Genomic DNA, 16480 nt, shown 5'->3' on the forward strand with positions numbered 1-16480 from the left:
TCTTCCTGTAACAAGAGAACATGCAGGTCCTGCAGGTCCTTGCTCGCCTGAGGATGAAGCTGCAGGAGAAAGGTGACACGGTGCAGAGCGAGAAGCTGTCAGCGCTGTATGAGATGCTGCAGAGCCCTCTCTTCAACCAGATCCTCACACTCCAGCAGTCCGTCAAGCAGCTGAAGGGACAAGTAAGTTCCCGCTCCAGCGGAGGAGTGCAGGAGGTGCAGGAAGGACTGCAACTCTAGCTTAGCGATGACCGCATGGGGCCTGCAAGCTGTGGGCAGCACAGGGGGACGGTATAAATGGTGGTGAGGTTTATGTTTGGCTTTGGAGTGTGATAAATAAGTAAAGATCAATGCTTTAGAATCTCAACATTTTCTTCAAAATTATAAAATAGATTTCAACTTAATTTATTGTATAGTGCTGGGGTGGAGCTGGGGCCTTGTGTATGCCAGAACTCTACTACTGTACTCCGTTTTCAGCTCTTGGCATTTATTGTCTATTTATTTCCATTTTTTGGCTACATTTTATTTTGTGTGAGTGTGTGCATGTGTGATCTTGAACTCACACAGATCCTCCTGTTTCTGTATCTGAGTCTTGGTCTTGAAGTCAGGTGCCACCATGCCTGGCCTCTCACTTCTTTAATATGTATATAAATTACACATATAAGGTAATATATAGAAACTGTTTCTTTTCAGTAGGTTTCTGCTGATGATTTTATTGTCTTTCTCTCCAACAGCTTAGCCATATCCCCTCAGATTCTTCAGCCAACTTTGAATTTTCTCGGAAGGGCTTGTTAGTGTTCACAGACGGTTCCATTGCAAATGGGAGTGCACACAGACCTTGCAGTAATTTAGCTGCCCCGTCTGGGTTATTGCCTTGGACTCCAAAGTCAGGAAATGAAGACTTTAACTTAGTCATTCAGCAGATGGCTCAGGTATGACTATGTCTTGTCATGGAGTATTTAGCTTTATTATTATTTCTTCTGTTTCAGTTTTAAAAGGAGATTTATGTTTAAATCTTTCTGCCTTAATATGTGCTACTATGTATTTTGGTTGCTTGTGTTTTTATGTAGTTGTGAGAAATTGACATTACTTTTAACCTGTGAGTTGGAACTTGTAATTAAGATACAGGAGAGTAGGTATGCCGGCAAAAGCTGCAGCCCAGCACTCAGCACCTCATGCAGTGGAATCTCTAATTTGGTCCAGTTTGAACTGCATAGTGAAGCCCTGGTGAAAAGAAAAGAAAAACAAAAGAAAACAAGCAAACAAAAACTGGACACCATAAGAAAATTTCTATTTTAATTTTATATCAAAATGGATTTGTGAATTACCACAATTAGTATGATTTGGAAAACCTGGGAAAACATTAGAATGGATAACTTAACTGTAGCCCCTAATACTTCTCATGAGTTAAATGATAGACCATGGAAGTTTTTTGGTTTATTTGTTTATTTGTTTTGTTGTTGTTGTTAAGAACATTTAGAATTTCTTGCCAAAGACTTGAGTACCTACGTTGGGTAGCCTACAAATGCCTATAACTACAGCTCCAGGGATTCAAGACTTTTCTGACCTCAGTAGGCAGTTCATCTGCATATACACACATAGACTTGTACCCACACACAGACTTATACCCACACACAGACTTATACCCACACACAGACTTATACCCACACACAGACTTATACCCACACACAGACTTATACCCACACACAGACTTATACCCACACACAGACTTATACCCACACACAGACTTATACCCACACACAGACTTTTACCCACACACAGACTTATACCCATACACAGACTTATACCCACACACAGACTTCTTTTACCCACACACAGACTTTTACCCACACACAGACTTTTACCCACACACAGACTTATACCCACACACAGACTTATACCCACACACAGACTTATACCCACACACAGACTTTTACCCACACACAGACTTATACCCACACACAGACTTATACCCACACACAGACTTATACCCACACACAGACTTTTACCCACACACAGACTTTTACCCACACACAGACTTATACCCACACACAGACTTATACCCACACACAGACTTATACCCACATAGACTTATACCCACACACAGACTTATACCCATCACAGACTTTTACCCACATAGACTTATACCCACACACAGACTTATACCCACACACAGACTTATACCCACACACAGACTTATACCCACACACAGACTTTTACCCACACACAGACTTTTACCCACACACAGACTTATACCCACACACAGACTTATACCCACACACAGACTTATACCCACCACAGACTTTTACCCACATAGACTTATACCCACACACAGACTTATACCCACACACAGACTTAGACCCACACACAGACTTATACCCACACACAGACTTATACCCACCACAGACTTATACCCACACACAGACTTATACCCACATAGACTTATACCCACACACAGACTTATACCCACATAGACTTATAACACACATAGACTTATACCCACACATAGACTTATACCCACACACAGACTTATACCCACCACAGACTTATACCCACACACAGACTTATACCCACATAGACTTATACCCACACACAGACTTATACCCACACACAGACTTATACCCACCACAGACTTTTACCCACATAGACTTATACCCACACACAGACTTATACCCACACACAGACTTATACCCACACACAGACTTATACCCACACACAGACTTTTACCCACACACAGACTTTTACCCACACACAGACTTATACCCACCACAGACTTATACCCACACATAGACTTATACCCACATAGACTTATACCCACACACAGACTTATACCCACACACAGACTTATACCCACACACAGACTTTTACCCACACACAGACTTATACCCACCACAGACTTTTACCCACATAGACTTATACCCACACACAGACTTATACCCACACACAGACTTATACCCACACACAGACTTATACCCACACACAGACTTATACCCACACACAGACTTATACCCACACACAGACTTATACCCACACATAGACTTATACCCACACACAGACTTATACCCACACACAGACTTATACCCACACATAGACTTATACCCACCCATACACAGACTTATACCTATATAGACTTATACCCACATGGACTTATACCCACACAGACTTATACCCACACATAGACTTATACCCACACATAGACTTATACTCACCCATACACAGACTTATACCTATATAGACTTATACCCACATACAGACTTATACCCATATACATGATTAAACAAAAAGGCAGTTAAAAATAAAAGCAGGTTTGGAGGTACACATTTGTTAATTCCGGCACTTGGGAGGCAGAGACAGGAGGATCTCTGTGACTCAGAGGCCAGCCTAGTCTACAGTGTGAGGTCCAGGAAAGCTGTGAGAACATATAGAACTCTGTCTCAAAACACCAAAAGAGGAAAACAAACAAACAAACAAATTTGGGCTTGGAATTTCAAAAGATTTCATTTCAAGTCACGGTAGTGGATACACATTTTATTTCTTTTTCTGGTGTTGAGCTCTATGTGCTCCATGTGATGCACTTGTGGTTGGTTGTATTGATGAGGCTCTCATCCTGTCCATGCAGTTGCTGACCAAAACGGTGAAGCAGCCCACAGTCCTCACACTCGTAACTGTTGAAATGACCCAGTGAATGGACTGTTAGTTCATTGCTGTAGAATTTAAAACAATGATAGAAACGCAGCTGATTTTGACTGTGCCTAACACAATAATGCTTCTGGCATATGTGATTTACTTTCCTTTTTAAAAATGTGTTTTGTATCAAGATAATTTAAAGAAATTTATGTACAAAGTAACTGAGAGTTTACTGTGGGAAAGGGTGTTTCTGTTTTTGTCTAGCCCAAAATCTTATCTTGTAGTGTGGATACATTGTAGAATGCTTCTCAGTCTGTACCCTGTATGCTCTGCTGAAAACAATCATGTTAAAAGGTTTCCTTCACCAGCAGACTGGCAATCTGCTGAGACGTTTGTGTTGATAGAGATGGCGTAGAAGCTGCTGGGGCCGAGCAGTTCGGTCCTGTGGAAAGGAGATACTTAAGTGCACATAATGGGTTTCTTTTTTCCCTTCTTTAGGGCCGGCATGTTGAATACATAGATATAGAACGCCCTTCAGCGGGAGGCCTTGGATTCAGTGTGGTGGCTCTGAGAAGCCAGAGTCTGGGATTGTTTGATATTTTTGTGAAGGAGGTCCATCCAGGGAGTGTAGCAGACAGGTGAGGATGGAGTTCATTGTGTACTTGGTTCCCCTTCTCCTGTGAGCTCTGAAATGTTACAGTAACCATAGTAGCCAGTGCTGATTAGGGTTCCTTAACCCTGCCACCTCCACATTCACCTGCTGCTATTTTTGAAGAATTCCTCACAAAGTCTTTGTCTCCTCAATTTTGAGTCTTTGGTTTATGACTCATTTCCTATGTTCACTATTTACATGTTCCTCATAGAATAATAGAAATAGTGGCAGGATGTGGCCACTAAATTCTGCCAATAATGACTTTTTTTCAAATTTATCTTACCTGTTTATAGATGATTACTTCTAGTCTCTCTAACTCAAAATGTAAAATATTAGATCTACTGGGATATAATCTAAGTAGTATAAACTTCACCACTTTGAAGTGGTGTTTAACATACTTAGTATTTTGTAATCGGTCCCACTATTCTAGAAGTAGTAAGTGACTGTGGGGCTCGGCCTTTGTCCATTTCGCTGTAAAGAATGCGTGAGGTTTCTAAACTTGTGGTAGCCACAGATGTATCTCGAAGTTGAGAAGTCCAGTGTCAGGATGTCTACACTGACTGGGGCTTCTTGCTCTTTCATCACATGGCTGAAGGCAAGATGAGACAGGGCACAGGGGACTAAAGCCACCCTTTTGTGAAGACACCAATTTTTTCCATGATTGGAGAGCCTGTCCAGCCTGACCCTCCCTTAGAAGTCCCAGCTCTTGACCCTTTGTAATGGAAACTAAATTTCCACATGAGTTTGGGGGTACAGACATTGAAAACATAGCAGAAAACTTTCTAAATACCTTCTTAACATCTTGTCATCCAAAATATTTTCTGTATGTGGAACGGAAATTGAATACATGCCACAAAAGTAATGCCAGCACCCCAGACACAGGCTATCTAGGCAGAGCCTATTGGAGGCTCATTGGTCAAAGAAATCTTGTAGTCTGAGGCTTTTCTTTGCGGCCGTGCAATCTCCTCGTGTGACTTAGTGTCTTGTGTAGAGTGGGGGAAGAGGAGCCTCTCTGCTGGTGCAGCACCTGGTTCATAGAAGGACAGCACAGCCAGCCCGTGCGCATGGCCAGGCTATAACACTGTCTAAAACACCTCTTCTTCTCCTGTATGATTAGGGATCAAAGACTGAAGGAAAATGACCAAATTTTGGCCGTTAATGACATCCCGTTGGATCAGAATGTTTCCCATCAGCAGGCAGTTGCACTGCTACAACAAGCCACTGGGTCTCTGCGGCTGGTTGTGGCCCGGGAAGTGGGTCACACACAGGGCCGGATTTCCACCAGCTCAGCTGATGCAGCTCTGCCTGAAACGGTGGGTCAAAAGCTTGGGGACGTATTTCATTCTGAATTCTGTTATTCACTATAAGGATAGTTGGTAGTCATTTGGAAGTCTTTTCATTATTGTAGAAAGGTGATCATATCTCCAAATGGCAGCTTCACAAGATGTTTGTTGGAGGAATTTGTTTTGTTTTTGTCCTTTTAATGCCTGTTTGGATTCCTTATTGAAGATTATTATTTAACGTAGAGGCCAAATTGAATATTACTTGTAACTTATTTGGTAATGTCTTGTGGTTTTTTATTAACATAACCAGGTGTGTGTGTGTGTGTGTGTGTGTACATGCACATGCATATGCAGGCAGGGCAAAGGTTGATGTCAGACAATTGCCTCTGTCATTGTCATCTTCTGAGTTAGTCTCACTGACCATGGAGGCTCAAAGTTCGAGCTAGACAGGAGGAACCGGGAACCCACAGCTCTGCGTCACAAGTGTGCGCCACACCTCAGCTTTTACTCATACCTGGAATTTGAACTCAGGCCATTCTGCTCATGTGGCATGCACATTGCCCACTGAGCCATGTTGCCAGCCAACATAACGGTCTATTTTGTTGTGGTGGTGATTTGTTTGTTTTTTCCTTGGTAAGATGTCACAGTGTGGCTCTGGCTGGGCTGGAACTCACTGGAGATCAGGCTGGTCTTGAAGCAGTGATCCTCTGGCCTGTGCCTCGCAAGTACTGCAATTACATGTGTGAGCCTCCGTGACTTGGCATAAGTCTTACTTCCTTGTAACACCAAGTGTTGCCTTGTTTGTTTAATTTTTATTTGGTGGGACAAAGGGAAACAAGGCCACTGCTGTGTAAGTGTTGAGGTGCAGGCCTAGAATGGCAAAGCACAGGTCACAGACTTGTTGCAACCGAACAAGTCACCATTGTCCTTATAATCTGCAGTATCGATACAGCAGTGTATAGGATAAATCCAGTGAACGAAGCAGGACCTTGCTTAGCACAAGCAGAGCGTGGGCTCTGCAGTCAGGTCGACTGTCCCACTCCATTCCTCCTCCTCCCGCTTGCATCCCACCAAGCCCTGCCCTTTCCACGCCTCAGGTGGCTGGGTTACTTCTTCTCCTCTTTTAGCTTTTTAAATATTGAGACAAGGTCTCATGTGAACTCCTGATCCTTTGGCTGCTGTTCTCTAAGTATTGGGGTGCAGGTATAGGCCACCATGCTGGCTTCCAGTCTGCTCACTGTTATGTGGAACCAATAATGGTGTCTAGTTCTCAGGTGTGAAGAGGAAGTAAGTTTGAAAAGCTGGCAGTACTTGGTCCCAGTGAACACTGTGAGTGCAGCTTTATTTCAACTTTATTTTAGGAAACATTGTTATATCTACGATTGTAGCTATTGTTCCAGGTACAGAGGTCTTATTTCCAATACTCCCGCTTACTTTCTTATCCTGTAAAATAGAAAGCTTAACTAAAGACGATGACTGCATCATCTTCCAGCAGATTTTGTCCTGCAGTTGCACTGTGAAAATGTGTGTATTTCTCATGGAGTCTGATAGCTAGAGGCTTGTGTCTTCCCGCCTAAGTTCTAATTAGTCTCTAATCGTCCTCGCACGAATCCAGGAACCCTGACTAGGGGAGGTGAGCAAATGAAGAAAGGACAGACACAGAGATGTGTACACGAGAGGCTGAGATTGGGTGGCCTGGGCTCTAAAGGGAGAAGCTGCGGCCCCCTGAAGTTCAGCATGTTTGTTTTATGCAGCTGACCAGGGAGACGAGGCTGCTGTGTGCATCTGAAGAAGAGGCTGACTTAGCTAATGTGTAGGAGCAGTTTCTGGGGAGGAACCTGGGAGAAATCCCTGATGGACATTACCTGGACACACTGTCAGTATTTGCACATGGACCAGAGGAGGCCTTTGTCATTTCTCTGAGCCCGTTGAAGGCTGTGCCACTTCCATGAGCCTGAGGCATGGGTCCTTAACATGGTCATGCCCTTGTCACTCAGGGCTTCCATTCTTTCCCTATGCTTTGTAGTCATATTTAGTCATATTGTTTTTAACCTTTGGTTCTTAAGAATGCTGACAGATTAATTTTCATAAGTCATTGTCTTAGTCTTCTCCAATTTTTGCTCATTCTGTTGTCTGGCCCTCTAGTTTGAATGCTTTCTCTCTTTATATTACATTTATTTATTCATGAGCAGGGTCTCATGCTGTCTAGGTTTCCCTTGGTCTCACTATGTAGCAGAGGCTGGCTATGAATTCCTGATAACCCCCCCCCCCCCCATCTCCTGAGTATTGGGATTACAGGTACTCGAGGCTAGTACTTTAAATTTAAGTTTCTGCTTTCGTTAAGCTTTTGTTTTGCATTGGAGTTACATTTTATGAACTCTCCTTTCCCCACCTTCCTAGAATCTTTGTAACACTGAGCCGGTCTTTTAGCAAATGTACATTCATTGGTCACAGGCACAGATTGGGAAGTGCTTCTTGTCCTTTTCAAGTTGTAATATCTTATGAGCTGATATTCCACCTTGTATTTCAATTAATCATGCTTATTTTCTCTATTGAATTATAACACCCTTAAGGGTGGGCTCTCTGCCTTGCTCTGTCAGTCTGTCCATTTATTCATCATGTCCTCTGTCTACTTCCTGTGTATCACATCTTAGTCTGTAGGTAGCTGTCTTAGATAACTGTATGAGTTTTCAGTTTCCTGAAAATCTGTTACGTAATACCAATGGGAAACCCAGGACTGTGCGTTGCTAACCCTGCCTCTCACCTGCCGTTCATCTGCAGGTGTGTTGGGGGCACACTGAAGACGTTGAGCTCATTAACGATGGCTCGGGACTAGGCTTTGGGATAGTTGGAGGAAAGTCCAGTGGCGTGGTTGTAAGGACTATTGTCCCTGGAGGATTGGCAGACCGAGTAAGTTGCTTTGTTTTATCATTTTACTTTTATAAAATTTGATGTGTATGATTTGAAAATAATATTGCATTATGACTTAATAATTAGAGTTTATGACTTATAACACTTTTTACCATAAATTTGCTTTATTTAAACAGTTTTTTTTCCTCATGACCTGTGATTAACAAGGATTTGGTTACATAAGAAGAAAATATTTTTTATAGTAAAGTATTGTTAATGAGTACTTGCATTTTGAACATCTGTGTTATTCTTCAGCTTGTCTTTCAAAGTCTCCATGACAGAGTCAGAAGACTCAATAAGCATGAGCCGTTGTCCTGGGGTAGGTGGCGCGGCTCAGCAGGTGACGGTGCTGTAGAGCCTCGGTGACAGAGTCAGAAGACTCAGTGAGCATGTGCCGTTGTCCTGGGTAGGTGACGCGGCTCAGCAGGTGAAGGTGCTATAGAGCCTGGCAGCCTGAACTTGAGTCTGGAACTGATGTACTGGTAGAAAGAGAGAACCCGACTCTGCGAAGTTGTCTTCTGACATCCACGTGTGCACTATGACACAAGCCCCTCCCGTGTTAATAGTAGATCAAAACAAACAAAGCTTCTTTTGTACCAACATTGTACATGTAAGACTTCACTTGGTTATTTTCTGGTATTAGAAGTCAAGTGTGGACCCTTTGTTGTTTAGCTGTGTTTGAAAAACAAGTAGGCCATGTAAAAGCCTGATAATTTTCTTTTCCACTTAATTTTATATGGAAGAACATGTTAAGTACTATATTTGGTTTTATTTGTTTACTTATTTATTAGTATGTGTATGTCTGTGTATGCCACATGTGGCCAGAAGAGAGTGTCTGAGACCCTGGAGCTAGAGCTGCCAGCAGTTGTGTGTCTTCTCTGTAGGCGCTGGGAACTAAACTGGGTTCCTCCGGAAGAGCTGCGAGTGGAAGAGCCAGCCATCCCTCTAGCCTCTAATTAGATGTTAGACTCTACTGTGGAGATTTGAGTTTGAGCTCATGTTGTATAGAATGCTCATGATAATTCAGAACTAACTTGAAATCTGTAATCAGAAAACACATGAAATCTCACTGATTATTATCTATCTTATAAATGCATCCTTTCTAATGTACACATAAGTAAAAATGATGAATTTGTTGTACAGATTCAGCTTTGAGGGAAGCAGGTTCCTCAGCTGCTTATTTCTGACCAAGATGGCTGGATCTCCTGCAATTATTCAGCCTCACTCTACCTCCTGTCCTTCCTGTGCTAAGCATATTTATTTGTAGACGCTCTTAACACTTGGTCTGTGGGGACTTTGGTGACTAATGCCTTTCATGTGTCATTGATATCAAGGCGGTTCTTGTAGTAGTAGTAATAATAGTAATAGTAAAGATTATTCCTGTTCACATCTGTATGCACCAATCATACGAAAGCTGAGGGAAAATAAAAACTATGGGAGGTTAATGCAGAAGAAGGCTGGGGCCCCAGACTCATGACAGCTGTCAAATTCACTTAAGTAAAGTTCTGTATGATGCAGTAAAAATGATTAATGCCAATGAACTTTGACCTTCCAATGCATGTCTGAGGAGTCCTGCTTTTGCTTTAAAGCATTTGGATAAATTAGCCATTAAAAAAATAAGGGACGGGATCAGAGAGATTGCTCAGTGGTTAGAGCACTTGTGGTAGAGGACCTAAGGTCAACTCCCAGTGCTCACAGGGTGGCTCAGAGTCTGTATAACTTCAGTTCCAGGTTATTCAGCACCCTCCGCTGACTCTAAGAACATGTGTATTACATATGTATACATATAGGCAAAATGCTCTACACCAAAAATAAAATAAATCTTAAGTTATTTAAAACATGTTATTCAGAATTTTGAAATAACCAACAGAAAGATGATGATTATTTTGCTCATCTTTAGCTTTTTATACCTCATCACTCTGTCTTTACATTTTCTTTGGAATATAAAGGGGCTTTGAGAGCTAGAGAGATGGCTCAGTGGGTAAGACTGCTTGCTTCGCAAACAGGAGAATGTAGGTTCAAATCCCTAGCCTCCATGTAAAAAGCCAGGCAGCTGCGGCCTCCTTTGCCTGAAACTGCTATGGGGAACGGAGATGAGAGGGATGCTGAGGCTTACTGGCTGCCAGCCTGTCTCCAGGCTCAGTGAAGGAGACTTGTGTGTCAAGTCAGAAGGTAAAGAGGGATAGAGCAGGACACTCAAGTGTGCACCTGCGTGTACATATACGTACACTATACATATGTGCCACAGACAACACACATGTGTGATTACTGTGTGTGTCTTCAAAACATACTTATAGTGGATTCTGGAGAGATGACTCAGTTTTAAAGAGCAGTGGGGATCCAACATCCTGTTCTGGCCTCTAGAGACACCAGGTGTGCACGTGGTACATGTACATACTTGTAGGCAAACCGCTCATACACATAAAATACAATATACTAAACAAATACGTGTCTGTGTGTTTGAGCAACATTGTGTGTATGAGTGTGCGCATGGAGACAGAAGGGCGTGTGGGACCCTCGGAGCGGGAGCAGCAGGCACTGGCAGGACCCTGGCTGGTTGCATGGGTGCTGGGGTCTGAACTCCAGCAGCAAGCACTTGCAACTTCCGAACACTTTTCTAGCTTCCAAATAAAATAAATCTTAAAAAACATTTCTTTTTTGTAACCTAGATGAGACACTATACAATATTTTCATATTTATCTTTCCCCTGCCCTCTGCCCCCTGCCTCTTAGCAATTTTAACAGGCTTCTTTGCCAGATGGAATGACATTTGCAAAGTGCAGCAGTTATTTTGAAAAACAAAGGACCAAATAAATTTAAGTGAAATCAAATAAGTTTCTTTACTGTAAGAATTTTTGGAGCTTTTAATATACTAATGTGCATTATGAGTTTTTGCAAGGACACTGTGATGTGAAGGGTTTCCCAGATTAATCCCATCGAGGCACTGTTGGGAAGAGACTAATTCTGATTCTCACCCTTTCCTGGAAGGGCTCGTCACTGGATCAGATCATCGAGGGGGGGCCCCAAGGCTGCCCATCATAGACTTGTAATGGGGAAGCAGGAGCGTGTGCCAAACACGGTCATCTGCCTAGTACACATCGTTGTAATGCAATCTTCACAACAGTCTTAAGTGTTATTTCCAAATTATAGATATGGACACCTTAAAGAAACGGTCCAAGGTTGCACAGCTGGAGAGTGACAGGCACTTTTCCTCTTATTCCTGCTAATGTCATATAATCCTCCAAATGCTCCACCTGTAACCACCATGTAGCACCCGATGCTTTTTATCTAGGCGTGAGCATTTTCTCTCAACACTCCTACATCCTAGGCTAGTGCAGTAACTACTTTCTCATTGTTACCACCAAATACCTGATGGAGGCAACTCCAGGGAAGCAGGGTTTATCCTGTTTCTTGGTCTATTGTGATGGAAGCAGTCGTGATAAGAGTTCGTGGCTGGGAAGGGTAGAGAGCAAAGAGCAGGGGATGGTGGTGCTCACCTACTTTATTTTATCCAGGGCAGGACCCTAGCTATGGGGAGGTACCATTTACATCCACGGTGGGTCTTCCTTCCTTAGTTATCGCTCTGGAAACACCCTCGCAGACGTTTCCAGAAGTATGTCTCCTAGATAATTCCAAATTCAGTCAATTGGCCATGAAGATAAACCACTCCAGAGATCCTCTCTGAACGGGAAGAAAGTAGCATCAAAACGTAAAAACTGGGTGGGAATGTACTGGAGAGCACTTTGTGGTCCTGCTGCTGCGTGAGCATCCACACATTTCTCCTTCTGCCTTCCATCTCAGCACTGGGATGCTGGGACCACAAGTCACACCAGTGCAGTTGGCGGCTTCTTCTTCTTCCTCCTCCTCCTCTTCCTCCTCCTCCTCTCCTCCTCCTCTTCTCCTCTCCTCCTCCTCCCTCTTTCTTCTTTCTTCTTCCTTCGTGTCTACTCTAGCCCAGAATGGCCAAGGCCATGAATCTTACTTTACAGGCCAGACTACAGACTGACTGTAAACCAAGGGTGAAATGTTTGTGTCTGCATTCTGAGTGCTGGTATTACAGATGTGAACCACCGTGTCTGGTTATTTGTCAGTTAATGTAGACGGGCATTCTGTGGACAGGGAGATACATAGATTCAGGTAAGGAAAGCAAAACGGCCTCTCTCTCAGCAATCCTCAGATATTCTTTCCCGTGCATAGCATCGGGCTCACCTTTAGAGGATTCGCTACGTAGCACTGGCCTGGACCTCACTGTGAGGCCAGGCTACTCTTGAGCTCATAGAGACGCCCCTGTCTCTGCCCCCAGAGAGCTGGGGTTAGAGGTGTGCCATTGTGCCCCTGTCTCTGCCCCCAGAGAGCTGGGGTTAGAGGTGTGCCATTGTGCCCTGTCTCTGCCCGCAGAGAGCTGGGGTTAGAGGTGTGCCACTGTGCCCTGTCTCTGCCCGCAGAGAGCTGGGGTTAGAGGTGTGCCATTGTGCCCCTGTCTCTGCCCGCACAGTGCTGGGGTTAGAGGTGGGCCATTGTGCCCTGTCTCTGCCCGCAGAGTGCTGGGGTTAGAGGTGGGCCATTGTGCCCTGTCTCTGCCCGCAGAGTGCTGGGGTTAGAGGTGGGCCATTGTGCCATGCTTCTCTAGGACATTTCATGCTACAAAAGTGTTGCAAATGTATAAGTGTTTTCAGAACTTAATTTTTGTTTTCGAAGTATATCTATTCAGTATCTGAGGTAGGAGGGTCACAACTTCAAGGCACAGCACAGTGTGCAGTGTGCCCAGCTGTTGGACAGCTCTGTTGGCTTTCATTGCTTTGTGATTTAAAGAACAAGAGTGTCTCCAGCTACAGCGTGGAAAGAGAATGGGAACAGGAGACTATCAGTGAAATGCAGGTTTGGCCTTAGACAAGACAGCTGCCATTTTGACATCTTTCCTATCAACCTGATGGATATTTTTGGACTTATTAATTCCTTAAAAACACCTGTTTTTCTGTAAGAAAAAAATGTTTGACTCTCAGTGACAGATGCAAATTATCTACGTGATCTTAAATTAAAAGTTGAGGTAAAATAAAGAAAAAATAGTTTCCGAGAAGTGACTGAATATATACTTGATGGTAAAGTATTCTTCATTTGCCAAGCTAACATTCTTTATCGTTTTGGCCAGGCCCCACTTCTGTTCCTGATGGTCCGCTTCCCAGGCAGCTGTGCCCATTTTCATTAGTGCTGCTGAAGGTGGCGCACGCCTTAAATCCCAGCACTTGGGAGGCAGAGGCAGGTGGATCACTGTGAGTTCGAGGCCAGCCTGGTCTACAAAACGAGTCCAGGACAGCCAAGGCTAACACAGAGAGACCCTGTCTCGAAAAACCAAAAAACAAACAAACAAAAACAACTTTTATTACTTGGAAAAGTTTTATTTATTCGTGTGTGTGTGTGTGTGTGTGTGTGTGTGTGTGTGTGTGTGTGTGACACCACGCTTCCACTGCTGGAATTACGGGTACCTGTGAGCACATCCGGCTTAGCACGTGAGTCCCAGGTACTAGGCTCAGGTTGCTAGAGTTTGTGCAGCGGCTGCTGAGCCCCTGGATCTCTCCTAAGTTGGTGTTGATTTTACCTGGGATGCTGCCTGGGTAGAAATAGAATGTCATATCACCATATCAAGTCACCATTGCTAAAGCAGAGAGGCAGCTGGTCTTCATTCTTCTCCTCCAGCAGGTTTTTCCTCGTTTTTCTTTCTTGTCTTACCTTTTTTCAGATGTTATGAGTTGAATTGCTGTTCCACTTTGTCTTTCGTTTCTGGTACCCTCTGTAGCATTCACAGCGCAGCATATGGCTTTGTACTTGGTATTTTGATTCGAATCCTATTTTCATTCAGGGTCCTGTAGATTTGAAAAAATAGGAAGGGTAGCAAACTGCCCTTTTTTGTCTTGAGTCTTGTAAAACTTATTCGTTCAGTATTTCTTGCGTGGCTTCTAAGTGGTGTCATCTGGAAGCATGATTATGAAGCCCAGAAGATTGTCCCAGCACCCACTGCTTCATCCTAGAGCTGTTTGCACTCAAGTTGCAAACATCTTTTTTCATCTTCACTCTATTAAAATCTTTTGATCATGATAGACAGTCTCTTGGCCTCTTGGTGAATAAGCGTCTGGTATATCCTTAGTGTATTAGAGAGCAACCTGCTGTACACCAGTGGGCTGCTTAAATTAGACGTCCCCCACCCCTAAAGGTCTCATGCAAGCCAGGAGCTTAGAACTTGCTACATAGCCCATGCTGACCTTGAACACCTTAGTCTCCTTCCTCTACCTCCTGTGTGCTGGGAGTGTAGGCCTGTACCACTACGGCCAAGCAGCCAGGCAGCCAGTTTTGGATTGAGCTTTGGTGTTACTTACTAGCTTTTTGAACATGGGTAGATCAGTCAACTCTTTCTTTCTTTCTTTCTTTCTTTCTTTTTCTCTCTCTGTGTAGAGCTGGCCTGGACCTCCTATGTAGACCTGGTTTGGCCTTAAACTCAGGAGATCTTCCTGTCTCTGCCTCTTGAATACTAGGGTTAAAGGCATGTGTCACCCTGCTGGGCCAGCTAACCCTTTAAACCTAAATTTTCTTGTTCTAAATTTAAATTACTCTTTGAACAAGATAGAATTAATTAATTCTCTCCCTTTCTTTCTCTTCTTCATGTTTGGTTTTTTTCCTCCTTCTCCTCCTCCTCTTCCTCCTCCTCCTCTTCCTCTTCCTCCTCCTCTTTTTTTGTTTGTTTTGTTTTATGAGACATGGTTTCTCTGTGTAGCCCTGACAGTGCTCAAACTCATTCTGTAGACCAAGCTGTCCTTGAACTCAGAGATCTTCTGCCTCTGCCACCCAAGTGCTGGGATTAAAGACCCATGCCACTATGTCTAGCTTTCTTTTTGGTTTTCTGAGAAAATGTCTCACTATATATGCTAGGCTGGTTTTATATTCTCTGTGTGGTTCAGCCTGGCCTTAGTCTTCCTGTCTCCGTGTGTTGTGATCATAGGCATGTGCCATAGAAGTTATTTTAACCTGTAAGGTACTTTGCAGGCATGTATTTTTTTAGATCATCATTATTGACATTTTTGTGTCTTTAATATACAGTACTAAAGGTAATTATATAGGATTCAGGTTTTCTAATGAAACAAACTTAGGCAAAAAGCAGATGGATCAGCTATTTCAGAGTTTCACAAAAAGAAGACTCTTTAAATAATTTTAACTGATGTATATTTTCATGAATTATGTCTGTGATACAGTATATACACATGTACACATTTAAAAGAACAACCATTGCTAACAGTATACTTTTATTACCCAGCTTAAGATTTGCTTGCCCTAAACTCATCCAGAATTGGGACTTTAAATCCCTGTCATATAATGCTTCTGTGCTCAGATTTAAATGTGTGGTTTTGATGTCTGTCCTGAGCTCCAGCCTGTAGATCTAGCTGTGTCCCTGATAATCCCCACGTGGTGTTGATGGGCGTCTCAGACTCTTCATCTCCAGGCCTCCCTCAGGGTTTCTGCTCCCGTTCACTCTTCAGGCTGCTTTAGCTCAGGTCACAAGTCCATCTTTTCTACTTGCTTGGCTAAAATGTTGGGGCTCTGATTCCTTCTCCCTTTCTTGACATTCCATATAGAAGTTATCAGTCAATCCTGTTGACAGTTCTTGGAAAATATACATAGCTCTCCCTTTTCAGTTTGAAACTGCTGACCTCGTCCATGCTGCTGACTTAGAGGTCATTGCTAGAGCTTCTTCCAGCCGTGATGGCAGCTCTCTGCTCCCAGGCATACTGCTCACCATTTGGGGCTTACGGGCTCCTCAGTTTTATGCTGAGCCCTTTCATTCCGCCTTTCCTTCTGCACGTCCCCAGCTTTTGGTCTGCTCCTTGCATTCATGGTCGTTGTGCTCTGGCTCTGAGCTGTTAGTCATATACTAAAACCCGTGAGCAGATGCTATTTTAAGAGTTCTGATACCTTAGTTCATTCTGGATCCTTCCATCTTCTGTGTTCTACCAGGGAACTTAT

At 43.4% G+C, this 16480-nt stretch overlaps 1 protein-coding gene across 2 annotated transcripts in view; it reads left to right on the plus strand.

Moving 5' to 3' along the window:
• PATJ (PATJ crumbs cell polarity complex component) overlaps positions 1-16480 on the plus strand; it is a 324218-nt gene that overhangs the window by 14252 nt on the left and 293486 nt on the right. For both annotated transcript variants that reach the window (XM_084769227.1, XM_084769228.1), the window contains exons 3-7: positions 16-182; positions 734-931; positions 4125-4264; positions 5396-5591; positions 8343-8471. In XM_084769227.1, coding sequence (XP_084625353.1) covers positions 16-182; positions 734-931; positions 4125-4264; positions 5396-5591; positions 8343-8471 — 830 coding nt within the window. The remainder of the gene's footprint in view (positions 1-15; positions 183-733; positions 932-4124; positions 4265-5395; positions 5592-8342; positions 8472-16480) is intronic.

Source organism: Acomys minous, assembly GCF_964271855.1.
Source record: "Acomys minous genome assembly, chromosome: 1".
Classification (NCBI taxonomy): domain Eukaryota; kingdom Metazoa; phylum Chordata; class Mammalia; order Rodentia; family Muridae; genus Acomys; species Acomys minous.